The following is a 24,866-nucleotide window of genomic DNA, read 5'->3' on the forward strand; positions in this document are numbered from 1 at the left end:
GGAGCGTGGACTGCTGGCTGGAGAGGTGCCAGTTCATCTCCTGGGCACTACTGAGGTACTGTTGAGCAAGGCATCGAAACCCCATCTGCTCGGGGCGCTGGTCACTGGAAGCCCCCTCACTCTAACATCTCTCCATAATTGCATGTATATAGGTCGTGTGTGTATTTCGGGCCTGTGTGTGTGTAAAATGAAAAAATAGAGTGAAATTTGAATTTCCCTCATTGTTTATCTTTATTTCTTCAATAGATTCCCGTGTACCTGTTGCCTGACCGTCCGTAGTTTCCCCAGTCCTGTTACCCTCAACCGTCTCGTCTTCACTGTTTCTGTTTCCCCTGTATTGTTCCCGTTTCTGTCGTGTTTATTAAATATTTGTTGGTACTTTTACCCCGTGTCCGTGTCTGCATTTGGGTCCAGTCTCCCAGGGTTATTTTCCCCGCACCGTTCATGACAAGGACATCACTAGTTTCTCAAACTGCTCTGGTTTGATCTGGGTCCATTCTGACTCACTCTCTAACACAGTTCAATAACTGGAGTGGGTTTCTCAGACATTAGTCTGTGGATTTTCCAGAATTTCTCTATGGGGTCTGGATCTGGACTGTGGGCTGGTTATTTTATTGTTTCAGTATTCTTAGCTTCAAGGAAGTGCTTCGCCGGTTTTGCAGTGTGACAGGGGACATTGTCGTGCATGAAAATTGCAGCTGATTGGGAAACAGTTGGGGCAGTTTTCTGCAGCAGGAGTTGGGCCTCTTGTGGAGCTACATGGCAGGGTGAATGCAAATGTTTATGTGAACCTCCTTCAGCAACATGCAACACCTTCACTGCAACTGTCTCCAGATCAGCTGCAATTTCCATGCAAAACAATGCCCCCTGTCACACTGCAAAACCATGGGCACAGATGGACTATGGGCCCCTGACCCTATGAGCCCCTGACCCTATGGGCCCCTAACCCTATTTGCCCCTTACCCTATGAGCCCCTGACCCTATGGACCCCTGACTCTATAGGCCCCTAACCCTATAGGCCCCTGACCCTATGGAGCCCTGACTCTATGGCCCCCTGACCCTATGAGCCCCTGACCCTATGGGCCTATGAGCCCCTGACCCTATGGGCCCCTGACCCTATAGGCCCCTGACCCTATGAGACCCTGACCCTATGGGCCCCTGACCCTATAGGCCCCTGACCCTATGAGACCCTGACCCTATGGGCCTATGAGCCCCTGACCCTATGGGCCCCTGACCCTAGAGGCCCCTGACCCTATAGACCCCTGACCCTATAGGCCCCTGACCCTTTGGGCCCCTGACCCTATGAGCCCCTGACCCTATGGGCCCCTGACCCTATAGGCCCCTGACCCTATGGGCCCCTGACCCTAGAGGCCCCTGACCCTATAGACCCCTGACCCTATAGGCCCCTGACCCTTTGGGCCCCTGACCCTATGAGCCCCACAGTCGGCCTATTCAGTAATTCATTCATGTATCCTCCGGCAGCATGAAGAGCGGCCTCTGCCTCACAATCTTTTGCCATATAGCCTGTATGTAAGCATATGACATCTAAGATAGTGTATCCAGCAGCACAACCCCCAGTGGACAAGTAGGAATATCGAGTACTTGAATCAATGACTGCAGTTGTCACTCTTGCCGAAGGGGCCAGATGTTTGACTAACCCTGGGCTCCATGTAAACTCTCAAACAGTGGGCGGGCCCTTTATTTAGACCACCTGCAGGTAAACCTCTGAAAGCGAGGGATGCATTTATGTGCATATGGAAACGTCCAACAGAACAACCGCCCCTGGGGGTTTTAGTACAGAAAATGTCGAAAAGCTCCTGATTCACAGCACTTTATAATCATATTATCATGAATCTTCTTTTCATTCCCGTGAATGCTCTGTACCCACACTCCTGCCTATTCTGTGAGCATAAAAGGATTCGGAAGAGGAAGAAAAATGACATCAACATCATGATGCTTATTATCAATGCTTTGAGAAAGAATATCAGCCTTGAAACAACAATGACTCTCAAATCAAACGGTGCTGCTGTCTCTGTCTGACGCTGATTCTGGGATTGATGATGTAAGGCGACCGGTCACGTTTCCCACATGGTTTCCCACCGTCACCGCTCTTTTTTTATCATGTTTTATTCACACACACACACACACACACACACACACACACACACACACACACACACACACACACACACACACACACACACACACACACACACACACACACACACACACAACCTCAGCTGCCGACACGTGATATAGCCGTCTTCAATCTCCGTCTGCCACTGTCGAACCAACCGGAAAACAGCTTAATTTTCAAAATAAAATCAACATGTTGACCAATTCATATGGTGTAACATATACCGTAGGAGAAATGGAAAGGTCTTTATAAGGATGCATGATGAATCACGTGTTTAAAGGTAGTTCATATCTGTAAAAAGAAAAAGGTTGAAAACATATTTGTATTATATTACCCAGCGGTTTTATTGTGAGGACGTCGGAGCCCCGGTTCAGTAAGAGTTCAGTCTGCCCTTTTGACAGAAGAGATGCTTCTCCTTCATGTTGGATTTCCGTTTTGGGACATTCTCTCTTTTATTCGTATTTGCTTGGTTTACAAACCAAACGCGCTCTGTCCGTGTCTGTTTTCTGCACAGAATGGATTTATTGATTTATCCGGACCACATTGATCAAATCAAGCGCGGCCGGGGAGACAGGAAGTAGAGAGATTTGGCTTTCAAAATAAATATCCAATACGCAGGGGCGGATTAAGATGGTCAGCGGCCCCTAGGCTACTGTTTGTTTGGGCCCCCTACATTATTAATCAGAACCCCCCCCAGTTACAGTAGAAGAGTCAGCAACCTTGAAAAATCGCCCCGCTGTTCTTTCAGGGCGCACTCACACTGTCCATCCGTCCCGTGCCCCGTGCTTTAGGGTCCTTGTCCCCCCCTCCCTCTCTCCCCGCGACCTACGCCCGTTTGTACTCACACTACCTGGGCCTCGGAGAATGCTTCTTGCCGCCTATACGTCATCGCGCCGTAACACGTCACACGCATAGGTTGACGTCATCACGATGTGTGGCTTTGTTTACAAATCTTTCCATAGACCTCAGAGTTTTTGTGCGTCTTGTTCGACTGTTTTGGAATCTTTTCATCGACCAAATCTGCAGTAAACACTTGACCTCCGAACAGGCGCACATAAAATGACCTCAGAACCGCAGTAGGCCTCGTGCTCGTGCTCGTGCTCGTACACGTGCGCACGCTTGTGCTCGTACATGTGCAAACGTGCTTTACAAAAGCCCACCTCTCCCAAGGAGCTCCTTTATCTTGGAACAGGTCCAGGATCATTTCAAACTGGAATCCCTCATCAGCACGGACCATTTCAAAAGCAGGATTAAGGTCTTTTTCAATACAATTTGTGTACTGTCTCTGAGCACTGATCTGCTTTTTTATTTTTAAGGCTGTTTTATTTTGTTGATTTATCGTGTTTAGTTGTGTGTTGTTTTGGTTTTAAATGTGAAACTTGTGTGTTTATGCTTCTGTCTTGGCCAGGACTCCCTTGGAAAAGAGATTTGAAATCTCAATGGGAATATTCCTGGTTAAATAAAGGGGAATACCAAAAATACAAAAAATAATAATTGCTTTTTTATATGAAAAAATGTGTCTCCACCACTTTTCAATACAATGAATGATTTTAGTTCTAATTCTAGGCTATATGTTAAAAGAGTATTAAAAATAATCAATTCAAACATTAGCCCAATGAAGACTTTTGAACGTACCTTTGATGTAGCCAACTTCTCACATTTATACTTCTGTTCTGTGTACCTCTGTGTGAAGAGGAGACGTGTCTCTCTGAGTTGCCATAGGGTGGAAGTTTACAGAGTTTTACTGCTGGTGTTTTGTGTCCTTTGGTCTGGAGGAATAAAGTGAAGCAGAGTTGCATTGCTGGACACGCTATCTCGCCTGTTATTGTTTTTCTGTATCAATACGATGTAGCCGAACGGTTTGCCTATAACAACAACATAAACACAGAACAACCTGTTACACTTCTTTATTATATTCAGAAACTACATTAAAATACATTAGCAGGATATATTACAGTTTATAAATGTGCCCCTTAAGATACTTTATCTTTGCTTCTCAAATGCAGGATTCTCTCGAAGCACCTTGAGTTATATGTATTAATGACGGGCATTTTGTCCTTTCTCCCCCTCTCTCTAAGGGAGACTCCAGCCATCCTCCTGAGAAAACCCAATTCGGCCACTTGTACCCGCGACCTCGTTCTTGATAGGGTTAGATAGAGATAGGGTGAGAAGTTCAGCCATCCGTGAGGAACTAGAGAGCCGCTGCTCCTTTGCGGTGAAAGGAGCCAGTTGAGGTGGTTCAGGATAATCTAGTAAGGATGAACCCTGGGCGCCTCCCTAGGGAGGTGTTCCAGGCACGTCCAGCTGGGAGGAGGCCTCAGGGAAGACCCAGGACCAGGTGGAGAGATTATATCTCCACACTGGCCTGGGAACGCCTCAGGATCCCCCAGTTAGAGCTGGTTAATGTGGCCCGGGAAAGGGAAGTTTGGGGTCCCCTGCTAGAGCTGCTGCCCCCGCAACCCGACCCCGGATAAGAGGCTGAAGATGAGATAAGATGAGATTTTGTTCTTTCTCAAAACACAACCATTTACCACAACTGAATATTGGGACAATAGAATAGAATAGAATTTCTTTAATGATCCCAGACTGGGAAATTATTTTGGTACAGCAGTAGTGGGTCAGGAAATAAAACACATTGTACATAACATTAATATAATCCAATATATATAGTGTATATATACAGTGAACTGTAATGTTTCTGTAACTAAAAAAATGCTGGCATAATATTGAAAAGAAATATATTATTTGACATAGAAAATAAGCTCAGAGCCTATTGTTGTATTTTGATTTATGAATATTGCTTTTGTTAAAGAGGAACAGTTTAATTCCAACTGTTAATCACTGTTTAACTGTTTAATCTGAAAAGCAGCCTAAGCCAAACCGGATGCAGTGTCCGGGTTGTGTTGACGTTGACGGTGTGAGCGCGTCGGTGCAGCAGGCGGGCTGCGGACTGACGGCTGACCTGTCGGCGGATCTAACGGGACTCGTCGTGGACATTAAAGCAGCCTCAACACGGTTTATACAGTTGTTATCACCCGTTAGCTCGGTTTAGCCTCTTTGGGGCTACGTAAGGAGGCATCCTGGAAGCACCCGGAGAACCGCGGATATCTACGCGGCATGGATGCTTCGTAACCCGCGGCAGGTGTGAAGAGATGCTGGGGGAGCCTCCGCCGCCGCCGCCGCCTCCGCCGGTGGGAACCGGCCGAGTGGTGCTCGTCAAGAAGATCATCATGAAGGACGGGGCTGCGGTGGGTGGCTGACCCGCCATTTTATTCACATTTTATTATTCATTTATCAACCTGTTCGATAGTTTATAGTGGATAATGTTAACAGCTCTGTAGGCGGTTGTTATTTATGTAAGGATACACTTCATATTTGCATACAGGTAGTGTGTAGGCTTTAATGTTTATTTTTTAAAAACGAATAGAAAAAAAATAATTAATTATTGTTTGTATGACACAGGAGGATGTAAAACATGTGACGTATATTCGAGAAAAAACAGAATATAAAATAGAAATGTGTCACAGATGGTAAAATGAATGAGTGCCGGGGAAACGGGCACGAACAGAGCCGCTGTGATCCAAAATGGCTGTTGGTGTGATGGAGATAACATGAAGTGTGTGCTGTAATGGAGCCACGCAGAGCGGGTTTAATGTGGCCCACGGACGGCTCAGCTTACCGGGAGGAGGCTGCGGTCAGGGCTCGGGACGGATCCATTATCTGTTACATAAGTGCTCCGGCAGCGTCCATTTTAACTGCTCCCATCACACATGAGCACATTACTGTCAGAGCACACAACTGCGCCTCTGTGCTTTACTTCAGTAGATCAGACACAACATTTACACTGAAATGGCTTTATCTCAAATACGGTACACTGTTGTTACATCATCAAGCAGACCCTTGTGTGGTGCTTCTGCACTGGGAGGACCTGCTGCTCTTCTCTCTTTACAGCCTTCTGGATAATATAATAATATATATTTGGGTTTTGGAGAACATCAGAAGACTTTACTTGGTATCTTGATTTTCTTTTCTCCTCCACAATTTTATTTCTTGAGCAATAATAGACACATTAATGGATTCATCAATATTAGAAATAATTGTTACAGACAGCATGAAGGGAATCAAGGCAATAGGATTATGCAAACATAAAGGGGCCTAATAATAAACGATAACTATAGAGGTAGAGCTGAAACATTTACTTTATTAATTAGTGGTGGGGCACAATTTAAAAAAAAAATCGAATTAATTAGAGCATTTGTAATTAATTAATCATGATTCATCGCGATTCATCATGAGTTCAAGGACCTCGGGATCATGGTCACGAGTGAGGGGACGATGAAGCGTGAGTTTGGCCGGAGAATCGGAGCAGCGGGGGCGGTGTTGCAGTCGCTCTACCGCACCGTTGTGACGAAAAGAGAGCTGAGCCGGAAGGCAAATGTCTCGGTCTACCGGTCAATCTTGGTTCCTACCCTCACCTATGGTCATGAAAGCTGGGTCATGACCGAAAGAACGAGATCACAGGTACAACCGGCCGAAATGGGTTTTCTCAGGAGGGTGGCTGGAGTCTTCTTAGAGAGAGGGGGAGAAGTTCAGCATCCATGAGGAACTCGGAGTAGAGCCGCTGCTCCTTTGCGTTGAAAGGAGCCAGTTGAGGTGGTTCAGGATTATCTAGTAAGGTTGCCCCCTGGGCGCTTCCCTAGGGAGGTGTTCCAGTCACGTCCAGCTGGGAGGAGGCCTCGGGGAAGACCCAGGACCAGGTGGAGAGGTTATATCTCCACACTGGCCTGGGAACGCCTCAGGATCCCCCAGTTAGAGCTGGTTAATGTGGCCCGGGAAAGGGGAGGTTGGGGTCCCCTGCTAAAGCTGCTGCCCCCGCGACCCGACCCCGGATAAGAGGCTGAAGATGAGATGAGATGATTCATCGCTTTTTAATATTTGACACAGTAGCATCATTTTTCAATTTAAATGGATTTTGATATATGACTTAATATCTTATAAAAGATAAAACAGTGCTTAGTACGGTATATTCAAGAATATTTAGCAAAAAACATTTCGGCATAAAATAAACAGTTTAACATAGAGTGATTTTTCTCCATGTTTTCAAAAATACAGAAACTAAAATGATCCATCGACTAATGACAGTCCCTCAGGAGCGTTGTCTGCGCTAACGCTAGCTGCAGCATGTTCAGATCATCATTATCCTCATCAGCCTCCCATTCAAATACACTCAGCGGCCACTTTATAAGGTACACCCGGTGCTTAATAAAGTGTCAGTGTGGTCTTCTGCTGCTGTTCCCTCTCTGCTAGAAAGTAGGTGGTGTTGTGTGTTCACAGATGCTCTCCTGCATTCCTCTGTTGGAACCAGTGGATATTTGAGTTCCTGTTGCCTTTCTATCAGCTCCAACCAGTCTGGCCGTTCTCCTCTGACCTCTGGCTAAAACAAGGCATTTGCACCCACAGAACTGCTGCTCACTGGATCTTTTCTCTTTTTGGGACCATTCTCTGTAAACGCTAGAGATGGTTGTGCGTGAAAATCCCAGTAGATCAGCAGTTTCTGAAATACTTGAACTGCAGTACATCCTCTTCACATGTCAAATGCATGTGGTTGCTGCCATGTGATTGGCTGATTAGAATTTTGCGTTAACTAGCAGTTGGAAAAGTGCACCTAAAAAAGTGGCCGGTGAGTGTACAACCTATTGTCATTCACCTGTTGTCACGCCACACACCCTGCTCCCGCCCTGCTCTCGCCCTGCTCCCGCCCTGCTCCCGCCCTGCTCTCGCCCTGCTCCCGCCCTGCTCTCGCCCTGCTACCGCCCTGCTCCCGCCCTGCTCTCGCCCCCCTCGCCCTGCTCCCGCCCTGCTCTCGCCCTGCTACCGCCCTGCTCTCGCCCTGCTACCGCCCTGCTCTCGCCCTGCTCTCGCCCTGCTCTCGCCCTGCTCTCGCCCTGCTCCCGCCCTGCTCTCGCCCTGCTCCCGCCCTGCTCCCGCCCTGCTCTCGCCCTGCTCCCGCCCTGCTCTCGCCTTGCTGGTTTTGCTCTGCCTGAGACTTCCTTTGTTTGCTGTTTTGCAGTGTATTTAGCTATTTTTAAATACATTTTGTGCATTTGGGTTTTGTGCAGTGCTTTCTGAGTTGTAACACTCGCACAAACACACAATGAACGACACTCAGCTGCAGAAGTGTCCTTTGTCAGTCCAAATAATATTCCTCAACAGAAAGAGTCAAAATTAGCCTTGTTTGAGGTATCAAAGGCAACTGGAAAGTGTGAAGATGATGGAAATCTTCACCCTATCAATGTTCTGCCTCTAATATCGCACAGACTCAGCAAAGAATTACTCATTATTCAGGCTAAATCTGTGTTAATAGAACCCCTTATTATTCAAGCTAAAGATAGAAACTCCCGTGTATCTGTGTCAGTGGGCTGACAATCCTTTCATGTGCAGTGCTCCACTTTAATACTCGTTCTACTTTAATCAGCCAAAATGCTCAACTGTGTAAAGCCCAGTTCAGACCAAAGATTTGCGCATTTTGCAATTTTGTGTGAGTGGAAACATGCAACTACTTGCAAAGTGCAGATCTACAATGTTCTGAAACCTGCCAGTTTACACCAATGAGACGAGATGGTGTATCATCTTCATAGCAACGAATCCTTGTACTTCCATTCTATGAGCACACTCACACTATGCATATGTACCGTGCCCAAGTACGGGTGCACGTGCATCGAGCGCGATCCGAACGGTTCACGGTGGTTTGATGCTAATGTGAAGTGTTTGCTGCAGTTTTGCTCAGATGAAACGTTCAAAAAGAAAACTAATACTCCGAGGGGTGATGACGTATAAGCAAGACGCATTTGAGCCGCGGCCCAGATCAATTCCTGGTTAGGGAGGGGGATGACAACATTCTAGTCTGTATGTTTAGGTCATATCACCACCATCACAATGAGGATGGTGAATTTTTTCGTACCAGGCTTGTTTTTATTTTATTGGAGGTTAAAGTTTATGAATAATTAGGGGTGTGGCCTCTTGAGTGACAGCTAGCCTCTGGCCCTCACTTCTCCTCGGAGGTAAACATCAGCCAGATGGACGTATGCACAAGCCCAGGTGATTTTATATATTTAAATTTAACAAGTGTTAAAAAACAAAATACAAACTTGTGTTTATTTGTCTTTTCTTTTTTTTTGCTGATCCGAAAAATGATCCGACCAGTGTGTTTTTTGATCCATTACACCCCTAGCGACTGGCTTTGTGTTTGAGGAAGGATTCTAATGTTTTGGTTGGTTTGCAGGGAGAAATGATTTGGTGCGTATGAGTGCAAAGGAGACTTTCTGTTTACCTTTATCTCCCGGCTTTTGCTGTAACTGAATCTGTGGCATGGCTCAGATAATTCACTTAATTAGATCTGTACCAGTAAGTGTGTGAATCAAGTTTCATCACAATACGATATTATATTGATTCTTCTGGCAACGATATGATGATGTCACAAAGTCTACCACGATACGGTTTGGATTAAAATAAAGCTAAACTAAAATCGGATTTGACAAACGTATCACTGAGCTCTTCCAGACATTTAAATGAAAACAACCACTTTGCAAACACAGAATATTGGGCCGTTGATCATTAAATCAATATATGGAGCCAGATCCATGTATCGTTCCAGCTCTGTGTACCAGGTGGTTGAGAAATGATGACAAACTCGTGCAGCTCTCTCTCGTGATAAAGTTTAAAAAAGTTCCATGTCGTGGAATTACATCTTCTGAGCACAAGAAGCAACAGAAGGATTGGGCTTGGTTTTGTGTATCTTGCACATAAACTCAGACTTTGTGTGAAAATACCATCAAGAAACAACAAGTAGCCAGAGTCTGTCTCTGCCAGTTGAGTTTCATGCTCCGCAGCAGCAACAGTCATGGCCTGATTCATTATGTTTTCAGGTTTTCCGCTCATTTGTCCCATTCTTGTGAACGTGATATTTCACTTCCACTCGAACTCAAGGATGGCTCAACTGATTTGGTTTTTGAGGTCAAAGGTCAAAGTCACTGTGAGCTCACAAAACCTCAAGAAACCCTACACTTGTTCTGACAACATTTCACACAAATGTCTAACAGGATAAAATGATGAAATGATGACGTTTTATATCCAAAAGGTCTTCGGTGAACTTTAATAACTCAGAACAGAAGGGGAGACACTGAACTGGTGACATTAATCCTGAAACTGTGCTGACTGTAGAGATCTGAAGATGTGTGTGAAGTATCCACCAAAAAATACACTTAATAATATTTATGAAACTCTTTTAAAGCCTTCAGTTTGGGTGTAAAGTGAAACTGGACCGTAGATGAATAGTACAACTGCAGGGGGGTTATTCTAGTTATAGCAGGGGTGGGCAATTCCGGTCCTGGAGAGCCACTGTCCTGCATGTTTTAGGTTTCTCTCAGCTTGAACACACCTGAATCTAATGATTTCCTCGTTATCAAGCAGCTGCAGCTCGTCACAGTTTGATTATTGTTAGACTCAGGTGTGTTTGGGTGGGGAGAAACCTAAAACATGCAGGACAGTGGCTCTCCAGGACCAGAATTGCCCACCCCTGAGTTATAGAAATGAACTGAAACCAGCGGCTGCATGGAAGGAAGAAAATCTAAACTGATGATTTGGAAAAGGATCAGCAGGGATGACAGGGCGTAAACATTACAAGTGAAAGGAAAATGAATGCACTCATCCTGTGCAACAGAGGCTAAGACATGCTGACATTTAGTCCTTGGATGCACTTTATTACTGTGATTTGTCTTGTTCTTTGTGTTAATGTGACTGAAGCAGTGTACTATTGTGTACCTGACCCAAATACCACCAACCCTGGTTGCGTGGCAAATAAAGATTCTATTCTTGAATGGGTCAACCTCCAAAAGTACTGGGTCCTAAAATATATAAATAACGAAACTAGCTGCATGTAAGCACTCACGTCTTATATGGGCCTTTTCAAAGATGTAAACAATAAACATTCTTAATGTGCTCTAGTTGGTTTCCCGTTGCTAGGTATGTGAATGATATCAGCTGACAGGAAGTTCACAAGGACCAAGGCTGTTGCCTAGCAATGGAATTCCGTTGAAAAGGTCTATTCGGCCCTGCAAAGCCAAAGTGCAGTAACTACGAAATCATTTAAACAATTAAATGGCTTTAAAGTTTGTTTACTGTCCCAACAAATTCATATTTGGCACATAATTGATAGAGATTATATCTCCACACTGGCCTGGGAACGCCTCAGGATCCCCCAGTTAGAGCTGGTTAATGTGGCCCGGGAAAGGGAAGTTTGGGGTCCCCTGCTTAAGCTGCTGCCCCTGAGACCCGACCCCGAATAAGAGGTCGAAGATGAGATGAGATGAGATGACATAACGATGATAGAACAATGTGATTTATTGGTTTGCCATGGTATGATTCTCATCCAAATTAATCCTAACCTCAATACCTAACCTGTAGGGCAGTTTAGTCCTCAGCCTCAGTTTGTAATGTAGGCTTTCTGTTATAAAATTAATTATAAATGTAGTTTCCCAGCCCGAACCAAGGTAACCATGATGATGTCATAGTGATGTCATCTGGATTTCCACACCACAAAAGACATACAACTGCAAACCACGATGATAAGCTCTTCATTTACAAAATTGGAAAAATTCTAATTAAAACTTTGATCGTAGAGTCACATTAAAATGTAATTTTAAAATGTGTGTGTGTGTGTGTGTGTGTTTCAGCTCCAGCAGGGTATCGGCAGGCCCAGTGTGTACCACGCGGTGGTGGTGATCTTCCTGGAGTTCTTCGCCTGGGGATTGCTCACCACGCCCATGCTCACTGTGAGTAACGCTGTGTGGTGGTGGGAAGATGGCCGTCACATGTTTGCGTCAACATCCGAGCAGCTGATTGTGTTCTTCCAAAGCAATGCTGGCCGGGGGTTCAGCTCCCGTGTGGAGAAGGCCGGGCACCAGATGACGAGATTCCAGTTAAATTCTAGATACTGTTACATCATGTCAGCAGCGTCATGAGGGTCTTGTTCTCTGCATCAGGGTCTAGAACGCTCCGTCTGAATTTAGCTTAGAAGCGTCTCTGAATATTAGCAGGAGATCTGACTGAACCGAGTCAAATCTGTCATGTAACTGATTCATACAGGGGTTACATACTGTCATCCAGAAGTCATGGAGCCTTAGTTACATAGGTCACTTTGAGTTAGAGTTGTAATTTGTAATCAAACCAAGAGAAACAGAAGATTGTGCTTCTGACAGTAGTTGGGTGGCATTGTTTTTGAGTGAAACATGAGCAGTTACACCGTCACCATATACAAACCTACTGATTAAAAGTGAGACGGATGACTGAAACCTTTCCAGAGTAGACAGGAGCTGACGCGGTCCGGAGCCACGTACTGATGGGCTTGGGAGTGTCAGTGCAGGAGCAGGTTCAGGGTTTTAACGCTAGGGAAGGGAATTTTACGTGATGTAGTGCCTTTCTAGTCCTCTAACTACTCAAGTTAGTTACTCTAACTACTTGACATTCACCCATTCACACACCTTGTGTTTAGTGAACAACCCACTCTACCTCCTGAGCCACAGTTGCCCCATGAGTCGTTTCCATATTCAAGTACTTTCATTAAATTAATTAGAATAATTTCCCAGTCTGGGATCATTAAAGTAATTCTATTCTAAATCATCAGAGTAGTATGTATCTTATCTTACAAACTTCCCAGTCAATTTTTAAGGAGCAGGTGAATGATAACATCCATTCAGTATATTCTTTTATTTTAGATCTGTGTAATGTTCCACATTTTTCCATACTGATATACCTTTGGTAGCAAAACGATACAATACTCTTCTTAATGCTTTAAAAAAGAAATCTAGCATAGGAATTGGGTCCAAAATACATTTTTGAGGATGTCTCGACTCAGGCAGAAACAATGTTCACGGACAGACCACATTGTAGTGAGATACTCAGGGTTTGTACGGTCAGGAAGAACATGGTAAAGTCATTGAAATTTAAAGTGCAATTCCCAGGCCCTGGTACAGTTATGGAAAATAGGATGTTTTGAAAAGTTTTGGAAAAGTAATGGAAATATGTATTTGGGTTGTGTGAGAAGTCATTGACTGACACTTCTTATGTCCGCGTGGCTCAGTCTGTGTTTAGTGGTGAGTTTATGAATGTTAATGGTACAAAGACATGCAGTGACGGATCTGCAGTTTCTACACCAAAGAAGCATTCCAGTTTAGACTAAAAATCATGAATTGGCAGCACTCATTCGTCACTCAAGGACACGAGCCGCCCTTTCTCCGCTATGTTCCCGCACAGCCAGATTGCGGTAATATTTGCCTGCGGTGAGAGAAAGTGTGCCTAAGTCTGCACATTTGGGCTAACTCCAAATTTTAAGAGACTCTTATAAGCAGAAGTCTCACAACAAACAGCATACGGGTATGTAGTACTGTTACTTTGTTTAGACGTGAGGTTTTGGGATAGAGCAGATGTAAAGACTGCAGTTTATTTGTTTTAGAGAGGCACTATATGTTGTAAATGTAGACCCTAATTTTACTTAGTGTTAAAATAAATAATGTCCAGTGGTCCCGTTGAGCTCTTTAGTTAAAGGTTGTGGAGACGTCATAGAAAAGTCATTTTCTGCTCAGTGGTGAAAGGTGTATGAACGCTGGATATTACAGAGTGAAGAGAAGAAACAAGCATGTACTCAATCTGTTGAATCAATACTTGAGTGCTAAGTACTCATGCCCATGCCTATTACATGCTTTTTGAATAATTGAAGGCAGTGCTCAAGCTAAAACATTGTATTACCCTGCTCTTCAAACACTGATACCTTTATCGAAGCTTGGCTTGGTTTGGTAGATGTGGAGAAAGCCTAAAGATATAAATCTGTGAGATTTTCATCTATCTAATTGTCTTTCAAGTTCCTATCTATCAAAATTGAGTTAAAACAATGTTAGTGAGGCTGCTGACAGCGGTTGGTCTGCTGGTGGAGCTTGTCACTGCTGGTTATGCTGCGTTCACTTGTAATAGGAAATCAGGAACTTTCAACTTCTGAGTCAGGCTTGGAGTAAGAACAGAAGTGTAATAGGAACGTGTGTGTGTGGATTTAAGAGGGGAACATATAGGGGACGGACTGGAAGTAGTGATGTGAACGTGTTTCAATAAAATTCACAAAAGAGCAAGTAAAATCATACCCCGCCGAACGTGTGTTCATTCACCTCTCTGAGTCTTGAAGATTGTTTGGAAAGTTTGTTTGCGACATAAATAGTTTGCATCTTGCTTCTCCATGGTTCAAGTCTGGATCTTGACAGTTGCTTAACCTGTGAAACCGGTGTGGGTTTCTAAATATTGGTGTTGTGCCTCTCATCGCAGGTTTTACACGAAACATTTCCCCAGCACACGTTCCTGATGAACGGCCTCATTCAGGGCGTGAAGGTAAGAACTCTCACCCTCATGCTGTAGATACGAATGCATTTTATAGCTCCAGTGATTTAGATTTGCACTTCGACAAAGTTTAGGAACACACGAGACAGAATAACACGGTTAGACTTCTCATAGTGTAATTCTGCCTGCTACGACACCTGTGTTTTTCAACCCCACTGACACTATGAAGGCATTATTTCATGTGTTTCACAGGCAGAGAGGTACTAACCGTGACTAGTAAACACATTTTCATTTTTAAAAGATGAATGATGTGGAATCTTGTTTAACAGAAGTATATTTCACTGTTTGTAAGGAATGTTTATTTTGTCACTGACTCCGCCTCTTCATGTCAAGGGTCTGTTGTCATTCATGTCTGCGCCCCTGATTGGAGCGCTGTCGGACGTGTGGGGCAGGCGGACCTTCCTGTTGGTCACCGTCTTCTTCACTTGCGCTCCGATCCCTCTGATGCGGCTCAGCCCCTGGTAGGACTTACTGCTCTCTGCAGGCACTGTTCATGTTAATGTCATATGAAGAGATACACGTACAGTAGAGTAGTGAAGTCAAGGGGGCCATCTGGAGAACCACACCACCAAATGGGACGTACACAGAATGCAAAATCCCAAATAGAAATGAGTGAATCAAACAGACCTATTTCACCATGCACACTATGTGAGAACTATGCTTTCACGCCAAAAAGGGAAAATGTATTTATTTTCTGGAAATTTAAAAAAAACGGCCAAAATATATTGCAACAACGTGCAATGGAAACCCACTAAATCACACACTGTAGATGTAGCCTGTGACTTAAACGCCCGATCTGGAGCGATGAGGCGGTCACAGTCTTCACACTTATACATATGACAAACACAAATGCCATTTTCCCAGCACATTCTCCAAATGCTTTTCCATTGTCTGAGGTCGGTTATACAGGGATTATTATGAGGTAATGAATCAAACACAACACCATGATCTGTCTTCAGATGACTGCTTTTGTCCAGTCTGTCAAAAACACCAGTCCACTGTTGGAGTTCTCAGTTGCTCACAGTACAGTCACAGTAGGGCAAGTTCTCTTTTTGCATTGAAGAAACTGAAACTTGTACCTGAAACTGAAGCTGTTCCTCACACCCGCTCGTCCTGCAGGTGGTACTTCGCCATGATCTCCATGTCTGGGGCTTTCTCTGTCACCTTCTCGGTCATCTTCGCCTACGTCGCTGATGTGACGGATGAAAGAGAGAGGAGCACAGCCTACGGTCTGGTAAGGACTCCTGTTCGAAGTGTTTAAAAATAAATATATGCATCTTAACAAGGTACAGCATACAACAGTCAATTATAGAATTGACTGTCATTAGCAAGTTAAACATCCGTTAGCATCATTTTAGGTCAACACAGAACACGTAGTTAATCTTTTCACACTGATAGACAGCATATAACGAAAAGTGCTTCTCACCATTTTTCTGGTTCTCACTATTGTTTCCCCCAAAGAATTTCAATTGTTCCACATACCTAAGATTTGCTATCAATTATATGCACTCTTTTGTCTTTGTAAGAATAATTCATTCAAGTGTTGAAAACTAGAAATTGTGTTGCCATGCTAGCTAGGTGGTGTTTAGCCCTTAAACAGAACCTCTGGAATCATCAATCATATTGGTTATGAATCCGTTTTGTTTTCAAAGTTTCTTCTCCCCATTTCTTTCCATCTCAGTAATACACTGAGTCTCTGAATCTAATTCAGAAGATAAACAATCAACTGTTAGCTGACTGAGAAGCAGTGGCTGACCTTAGCTTGATGATTAAAATTTAACATGGAAGCACACTTTGGTTTGGTACAGTCTGGCACGGTCCTTAATGCCACCGCTTTCAGCTGTACACTCCGTATGTTAAGCCAAAAAAGGCTGTTTTTAAGCTACAAGGCCAATATTTAAATTTGTCCAGTACTTAAATGACCATGTACTTGCAAATCTAATCGTGTTCCCATCAAGCCTTAACTGGATTTTCCTTTCATTGCTAATTAGCCAATGTTAGCATACTAACACATGACACTAAGGTGCTAAACATTAAGCAATACACCAGGTTAACATCAGACACTTTTAAAATCTCTTTAATGGAACATAGGATGGAACCCGGTTGGCATACAAGCATTTTAGCATGCTGACATTAGCATTTAGCTTAAAGTACTCAAGTAGCATGTAGACTCTTTAAACGTTTTTTTTGCGGTCTTTTTTATTTACAAGACTAGTAAATGTTTGTACCTGATCTGCTCTGTGGGAGGGCCTGGGGTTACTGACAAACTGGATAGCATTAGACAGTTGGCATTAGCCTCTGCCACCATTTTGATGCAATTTTTTCAGGAATGTTATTTCTCTCTCTCTCTCTCTCTGTCTGTTTTAATCCCCAGGTGTCAGCTACTTTCGCAGCCAGCCTGGTAACGAGTCCAGCCATCGGGGCGTACCTGTCAGCCTGGTACGGAGACAACCTGGTGGTTCTGGTGGCCACACTGATCGCTCTGGCTGACATCTGCTTCATCCTGCTGGCCGTGCCCGAGTCTCTGCCGGACAAGATGAGGCTCAACACCTGGGGGGCGCCCATATCCTGGGAGCAGGCTGACCCATTCACTGTCAGTAACCAATAATTTACAATACAGTATCAGATTGGTTGGTTGAATGAACTCATAGCAGGTTGTTATGTTTTTGGACTGAGTAAAGTGGAATTGTGGGCGATGACACCTCAGGGTTCCTCAAAACAGTAACATTATATTAATAATGTTATGATGCTATAGGATTTCAATGTGTATGGAAGTTACTGTTTGCATAATAATAGAATAAAATAAGATAGAGGATATGAGTCGGATGTATTTCATAGATTGTAACACTGAACCTTCGAGTCCCAGGCATTAACTGAACTGATCGTCTGACAGTGCCTCTGTTGTATTTCCTCTTTCTCTCTCTCTCTCTCTCTCTCTCTCTCTCTCTCTCTCTCTCTCTCTCTCTCTCTCTCTCTCTCTCTCTCTCTCTCTCTCTCTCTCTCTCTCTGTCTCTCTCTCTCTCTCTTTTAGTCTCTGCGGAAGGTGGGTCAGGACCCGACCGTCTTGCTGATCTGCATTACTGTGTTCCTGTCTTACCTCCCGGAGGCCGGACAGTACTCCAGCTTCTTCCTCTACCTGAGACAGGTGAAACAGACTGCTGCCTAACGTAATGTACTAGCATTACTGTGAGCACAAACAATAGTTATGCCATTGTAACTATGTCACCTTTTTAAGTCACTTTGTAATTTAAGAAACAGTTTGCGTGAACCAGTTAGCAGAACATAATGTTAACCAATAGATGGCATTTTAACTTAACTTTGGGATGTCAAATACTAACTCAACATAAGAAAGTTGCCTGGTAAGGACACTTTCTCCTACGGCTCTTGTACAGTTTCTCTGTACACATTTGAATACAACTTTTCAACATTGTGTTTTCATTTTTGGCAAAATTCCCTCAATATGGAAAATAGCTCTGCTGTCGTGGGCGATCATAATATTGTGTTAGATAAGCTGCTTTCCCCTGGTTTTGATATTTCAGCGTACAGTTGGTTGAAATGGTCAACCAATGAAGAATGGTCTTCGTGGTAGAGCACAAACTGTTGTTGCAAATGGTCTTAAATCAAGTCCCAAGGTGGTCAATAAAGGAGTCCCACAAGGGTCAATGATAGGCCCCCTGCTATTCACTCACTATAAATAAATCATACTTTCTTTCCAACTGACCATTGCAATGTCCAATTTTCTGCTCGTGATGCCATCTTGTGTCTACAACAAACCAACCAGGCCTCATAGTGTACATGGTACAGTCTGTTTTAATGACTTCCAATCATATTTTATGAATTTGTTCTCAACTCCAAATAGAGAAAATGTACGCATTTCACAGGAGCACATAACTATGATTTGGTTAGATAACCTGGGAAAAAGGAGTAATCTTAATTTTGATTTCAAAAGAGAAAAAACATTATACTCAAGCAATAGTTCAGACAGGCAGTGTTGGTATTATATCACAGCTAAGAGGCGTTGTTTGGCCCAACGCAGAGCAGAGGCTATGGATCTTACTACCTCACGCTGGCACATTGGCAAGTTGGCACTGGTTGGTGTTTTCTGCTGTTCCTCCTGGACTGGACACTAAACTGCTTTGCTAGCTCAATCTTGCTGTAACGTGATACAAAATAAGACTAACCAATCACATTATAAATATTCTGAAATCTTATGCAAATACAGCAGTTAAGTTAAAGTTCCTACTCTATAAAAAGATGTCATCGCCATGATATACACGTATTATATCACAGCTAACAACCAATCAGAATGCTTGATTCGAGCCATCCGTTTCATAAACTCCATTATTCTATAGGTTTGCTTCAAATGTTGGCTCATACCAGCTCTCTGTGCACAGTACTACTGGAATGAACTGAAATAAAGTTAAGACACTTATACCTCTGCCGGACTTTGTTTTGCTTCGATTTTGGACAGAGATTCATGCACATACTTTGGATTTGAGCGTTGAACAGTGCTGTGTTGTGTTTGGCATTCTTTAAGCATGCTATGTGTATGTGTCAGTATGTATGACACTAATAGCATGTTAAATGTTATTTCTGGGGTTTTTATATATTTATTTGGGTACATAAAATATGTTGGTTTTTGTCTGTGTGTCCCTCTAGGTCATCAATTTCTCTTCCACAACCATCGCTGTTTTTATTGGAGTGGTTGGCATTCTGTCCATAGTAGCACAGGTAACACACACAAACACTCCACAGGATATTATACAATTATACACCATTTACAAAGTGTCACATGTCTGGATTCAATCTGGATGTAATTTATTAGTTCCAGCAATATATATGTATATATACTGTATATGCATCTTCATCAGCCACATTACAAATATACAGTTATTACATCTGTTTGCAATAAATGTGAATTAGAGCTGGCCCTACTACAGTCCATCTGAGACAAAGACACAAAGATACAACCTCATGCGCTGGGACACATCTTCAGTTCCTGAAGTCAGTGGGTGTTTTGGGTCTTTCATTAGTACACCCTCCAGTGTTTCCCCAAGGTTTACAGCTTTTGGGGGGGGTAAAAAATAATGACTATCCTGCTGGTCATTTCCTCTTCGGTACCTTAAGGTACCTGATTACTTCAAAGAAAAAGAAAAAAGAACTACACTTAAGCAGTTTAGCTAACAGACTAACTGTTTAGCTAGCAACTATCATAAATACAACTTGTGATTGGGTTGTTTGAGGTGCATATGCAGTAAGGGGCAAGTACAAACCATTTCAGTGCGAAGTGTAAATGGACACAAATATACATCTGTACCCACAGCTTTCACTTACTCTTACTAATCATTAGAATAGTAAATGGTAACGAATTATACATGTTTCTTGTTCTTCTCCCTCCTCAGACCCTCCTTCTCACACTGCTGATGAGGACTCTAGGGAATAAAAACACTGTTCTGCTGGGTTTGGGCTTCCAGATCCTTCAGCTGGCCTGGTATGGCTTTGGATCAGAGCCATGGTGAGTGTGTGAGTGTGTGTGTAAGGCTGCATTCATTCTATTGGTGTAAAGCTGCTTTTCAATGGATGGAATGATCACTGCTTTAACGTCAGCTACCAACTAAGATACCCTATTCTCAGCAGGTTGTAGTTTAAATAGAGGGCATGGTTAGCAGTAAGACATGCAATGTGAAATCGAATGGAGTCATTTTTGATTCCAACCTTTTCTTCTCTATATATTTTATATTATATAAATGGTATGATTTCACACAAAACTCCAAAGTCCTGGCAGAAAGATCACCATCCTCCCCAGCTGATGATTTATATAGAAAACTATAGAATAGATAGAATAGAATACTATAGAGAACAAATTGTTTGTATTTTCAAACAGAATGGTTTACTTTTAATGTTAAAAGAGAAAAGTCTTTCAGGATGGGGACTATCTGATGTTGTTAGACACCACTGTCTGAATAATGGGAATGCAGAGTATCGATCCCATTACAGATCATGTGCACAGCTTCTGAACCTAGAGAAATTAGCCATGTCAGCTATGACTGAACAAGAGGGGCTCAGCAAAGATTTGATTATTAACATTGATACATTTTGTCAATGTGCACTCATATCAGAATAGTGTACACGTGTTGGTTAGCCTGCCACTGGCTGTCTATTTCAGATGGAATTCTCTGCCCCTTCCACTTCCCTCCCAACATTATTTGGAAAGAGCACCATCACTGCCTCCTGGGCTTAGTGCTACCCAGGACAACTGTGAATGGTTTAAAGTAATACAATCTCCAGCACTGGCACATCACTCACTACATGCACATCAGACACACGAAAATGGTCTTTCCCCGGTTAAGGGAATAATCGGATTATTGAAGTTCCCCACGTATCCATGAAAGGGGGTTGAATGGATGAATGACGGAGTAATTCGACCTCTGGTACAGTAGGTGGCGCTCCGCAAACATACAGCTGGATTAAATCCGGCTTTATTTTCCGGTTCACCTCTGTCGACTTTGAACAAAATTATGACAGAAACGGGTCATCTTGGTAGTGATGTTACTTGCCATTGCAAGTTCTCCCTCGGTTCAAAGGTAACGCTCTATTGCTGTTATTATTTTCACGTTGTTTTTGGCACCGTTGCTTCATGGTTTATTCTATTTTCGGGTCTAAAGCCGCTGGCGTGGAGTGGGGAGCATGCGCAGAGGAGAAACTCGATAATAATCCGAGAACGCTGTTTACATGCGCGAATAATCAGGGAACTGAAGGAGTTCTCTAGGTCTGTTAACCGGGGTACGAGAACCTCGATTTCACCCGGGTTACAGTGTTTACATGATGTTTAAGAAACCGGATTATGCCCTTAACCCGAATATAATCAGGTTTTAAACTGCATGTAACTGAAACCAAGTTAGGCTATGCAAAGCTACAGGCCTTTACACACCGGGGGCATTTTTGTCATATCTGTAAATTTGACGTGGTGATAAAGTGATATAATGTAATTTCACCTGATGTCATTTTTTATGGACTGAGGTTGATGTTCTGAGCGTTCACACAGCGTAATACAGACATGAGAATTAGAACAAAAACAAGATGGAGGTTCAGTTTGAACAAACTTGGACAAAGACAGCACATACCAGATCCACTCCTTTTTTTTTAACCTTTCACAATAAACGTCCTTGACTGTGAAACTGTTCTGGCCGGCCGAGCACATCACCGGTATGAGTATTCACAAGCAAGCTTTTTACATTTTCATGCTGTTTATGCGTCACAACTGCTGTGTGTAAAGGCCATAAATCAGACTGATGTCAGGTGCTCAACACACTGAAAAACAATCACAAAGAAATCAGATACACTTCTAACCTTGTGTGTGTGTGTGTGTGTGCGTGCGTGTGTGTGTGTTTTAACAGGATGATGTGGGCAGCTGGTGCTGTGGCAGCGATGTCCTCCATCACCTTCCCAGCTGTCTCTGCTCTGGTGTCACAGTCTGCTGATCCTGATAAACAAGGTGACAAAGAAAATCTCCTCCTCTCCTCTCTCTTTTTTCCTCCTCTCCTCTCTTTTTTCCTCCTCTCCTCTCTTTTTTCCTCCTCTCCTCTCTTTTTTCCTCCTCTCCTCTGCTCCTCTCCTCCTCAGATCAATAGGTCAGTGTGTTATTATGGATTTTTCAGATGGATGGTTTGTATTACTGAAAGACGTCCACTGCCAGCTCAATATATGATCCGAAGCAGCGTTGACTGTGTCAGCAATAACATGACCTGTCTCCTCCACCTGCAGGCGTGGTCCAGGGAATGATCACAGGGATCAGAGGTCTCTGTAACGGTCTGGGTCCGGCATTGTACGGATTCGTCTTCTTCCTCTTCAATGTCGAGCTCAACACCTTGGACCCCATCCAAGGAGAGTTCAACATCGACCCCCTGCCTGTGCAAAGTCCCAATGAGGTACTTTCATGCACTCCACCCCTCTACACCACAGGTCGTTACACCACACGAACTACTGTAAATCTGCGAGTACTGCCCAATTGTCGACAAGTGGTTTTAGCATAAACTGTATAAAACATGGACATGGCCTCTGTGACATCACCCAGAGGTCTCAGAAGAGCTGATGTGAAGGTCAGTGTGGCTGGCTCCGGCCGTCAACCACTAATGGGCAAAGAGGTGGAGTGTTGGTGGAGCTGAGATGTCCTGTGATGGCACCCACCTGTCACTCAAGGCACGGCCTAAAAGTGTAATTCCAGAGCAAAATCATCCCATGATCTTTTTCGGCACCTACATACATCAAATAAGCCATCGAGACAGTTTGTTTTTAACTATTAATGGAGAAATCCGGTAAAGTCACTGATTAGCTTGGGGCAGTACGGTGAAGGCATTCAAACGTCTTTTTTAACCACTAATACTGCTCAGAATAACAGCAAACCTCTGCAGCAGCATGAGAAGAGTCACTACACATAAAACAAAGCACCAACAACGTAGTCAGTGAACCCAGAGTTTATTAAAAGAGTGTTTTAAAGACTTACCTACTGGCCCCTGTACCAGCTCCTCTCATAGTAAAGTCCATTCTAGTGGATTATCAAAGTCAATCCCAAAGGAAGGAGCCCATTGGTGCTTTGTTTTATTCTTTGCCCTTAATTATTCATAAACTTTAACCTCCAATAAAATAAAGACTAGCCAAAAAATTCACCCCCTCAGTGTTGTCATGGAGATATGACCTACACATACAGACAGGCCTTAAACAGGTTTAATGATGCTGTGAAAACGGCCTGTTTAACATGGGGGTCTATGAGAAATTGACCCCCATGTCTATTGTGCGCTATTGTGCAAACTGCCCTAGTGGACACTCTGAGAAGTGCAGTCTTTGGCTCTCCCTTATTGGATCAACCAGGAAGTCGCTGTGGTGGGGGCTGGGGTTGACACTGAAATTATAGTTTGTGCTCAAGTCGGTACATTTAAAAACTGCTCACATGATTTGACTTGTAATTCAATGTGCTATATAAAGAAAATGACCTTTAACTGTGCTACAGATGAGAGCGAGGAAAAAAAATCTCTCTTTCTCTCTGTCTCTCAGCGGGGTCTCATCCCCGGCCCGCCCTTCCTGTTGGGGGCGTGTTCTGTGGTCATCGCCTTCCTCGTCGCCCTCTTCATCCCTGAGAAACCTTCCTGCTCCTCCTCTGCCTCCCAGCTGTCCCTCAGCGACAAGCCCCGCCTGGACAGCAAAGAGTCCATGTCCTCGCTGGCTGGCGTCCACATCAACACGCCCCTCCCGGGCAGCGACGAGGAGACCCCTCCCACCACCAGCGACGAGGACTTCGAGCCGCTGCTGCACGACAGCATCGTTTGACGGACAGGCGGACGGACCACAGAGAGCGGGGCTCACATCGCGGTTTGATGGATTAACATTTTGTAAGGAAGATAAAGAACCAGTAACACATTTTCTTTGCCGCGGGGGCGGAACCATGTGTTCTTTTATTGTCAGAAGTTCCCGATTGACAGCCAGAAGCTCCAACAGCTACCAGGAGCGGGGGCAGGAACATCCTTTGAGCGACCAATAAGGATGTTTCTTTCACAAGGGGGGGCGGGAGCAAAGAGCTGCTCATAAGATGTCATCAGGATTTTTGACGGGGGAGACTGGAGCGATTATTTGACGGGCAGAGAGACGTAGAGGCCAATGGGGACGACACGGTTCAAAGGGAAACCATCGTTCCATCGACAGGGAGTCCAACTGTGTGTTTCACGGGACGGGTGTGTGCAGGTCCTGGGATACGCCCACTGAGAGAGAAGTATCTTTGAGGTTTTAACAGAAAGATTATAGTTCATCTTTAAGCTTGAAGTTGTCGATTGTTTTTGCGATAAACAAGAAAATGTGTTTTTACCTTCAGCTGTATCATTTTGATGCTGTGATTATTTCTTATTGGTTGTTGTACAAACGAAACTCGGCTGCAACATATTTACGGCAGCCGAAACATCAGTGTTGATTTATACTCTCTTTTTTTTTTGTTGAGGTTTTTGTTACAGTTTTTTCTTCGTGGCGGGGTAAAGGGGTTTTCATTCTTTTCGAAGTGTACAGTATCTTACCTGCTATAAGCTAACGGTCGTTAACAAGGTGTGAATGTGACCGGCTGATATCGATTTTAATAGTTTATTTTCACGGCCAAATCTGAATTTTTTCATCGAGATGACAACACCTCCCCGTTCGTTACCTCAGATCAGCATGTTTTTTTAAATCGCACCCAACCTAGATTTACTCATCTTCTGTCACATTTGTTTTATATTTTATATCAAAGTCACTTTATGAATGCTGCTGGCTG

General features: G+C 43.7%; 1 protein-coding gene across 1 annotated transcript; it reads left to right on the forward strand.

Moving 5' to 3' along the window:
* Nucleotides 1-5,121: 5,121 nt before the first annotated feature.
* On the forward strand, nucleotides 5,122-23,899 carry mfsd14ba (major facilitator superfamily domain containing 14Ba; the record flags this gene model as incomplete). The annotated part of the gene is made up of 12 exons (XM_083929276.1): nucleotides 5,122-5,385; nucleotides 11,869-11,967; nucleotides 14,504-14,566; nucleotides 14,909-15,036; nucleotides 15,695-15,809; nucleotides 16,950-17,168; nucleotides 17,607-17,720; nucleotides 19,235-19,306; nucleotides 19,978-20,090; nucleotides 21,973-22,070; nucleotides 22,340-22,503; nucleotides 23,627-23,899. The coding sequence occupies exons 1-12, from the start codon at nucleotides 5,290-5,292 to the stop codon at nucleotides 23,897-23,899; spliced, it is 1,554 nt and encodes a 517-aa protein (XP_083785402.1). The 5' UTR covers nucleotides 5,122-5,289.
* Nucleotides 23,900-24,866: the final 967 nt, after the last annotated feature.

Source organism: Echiichthys vipera, assembly GCF_963691815.1.
Source record: "Echiichthys vipera genome assembly, chromosome: 16".
Lineage (NCBI taxonomy): Eukaryota > Metazoa > Chordata > Actinopteri > Perciformes > Trachinidae > Echiichthys > Echiichthys vipera.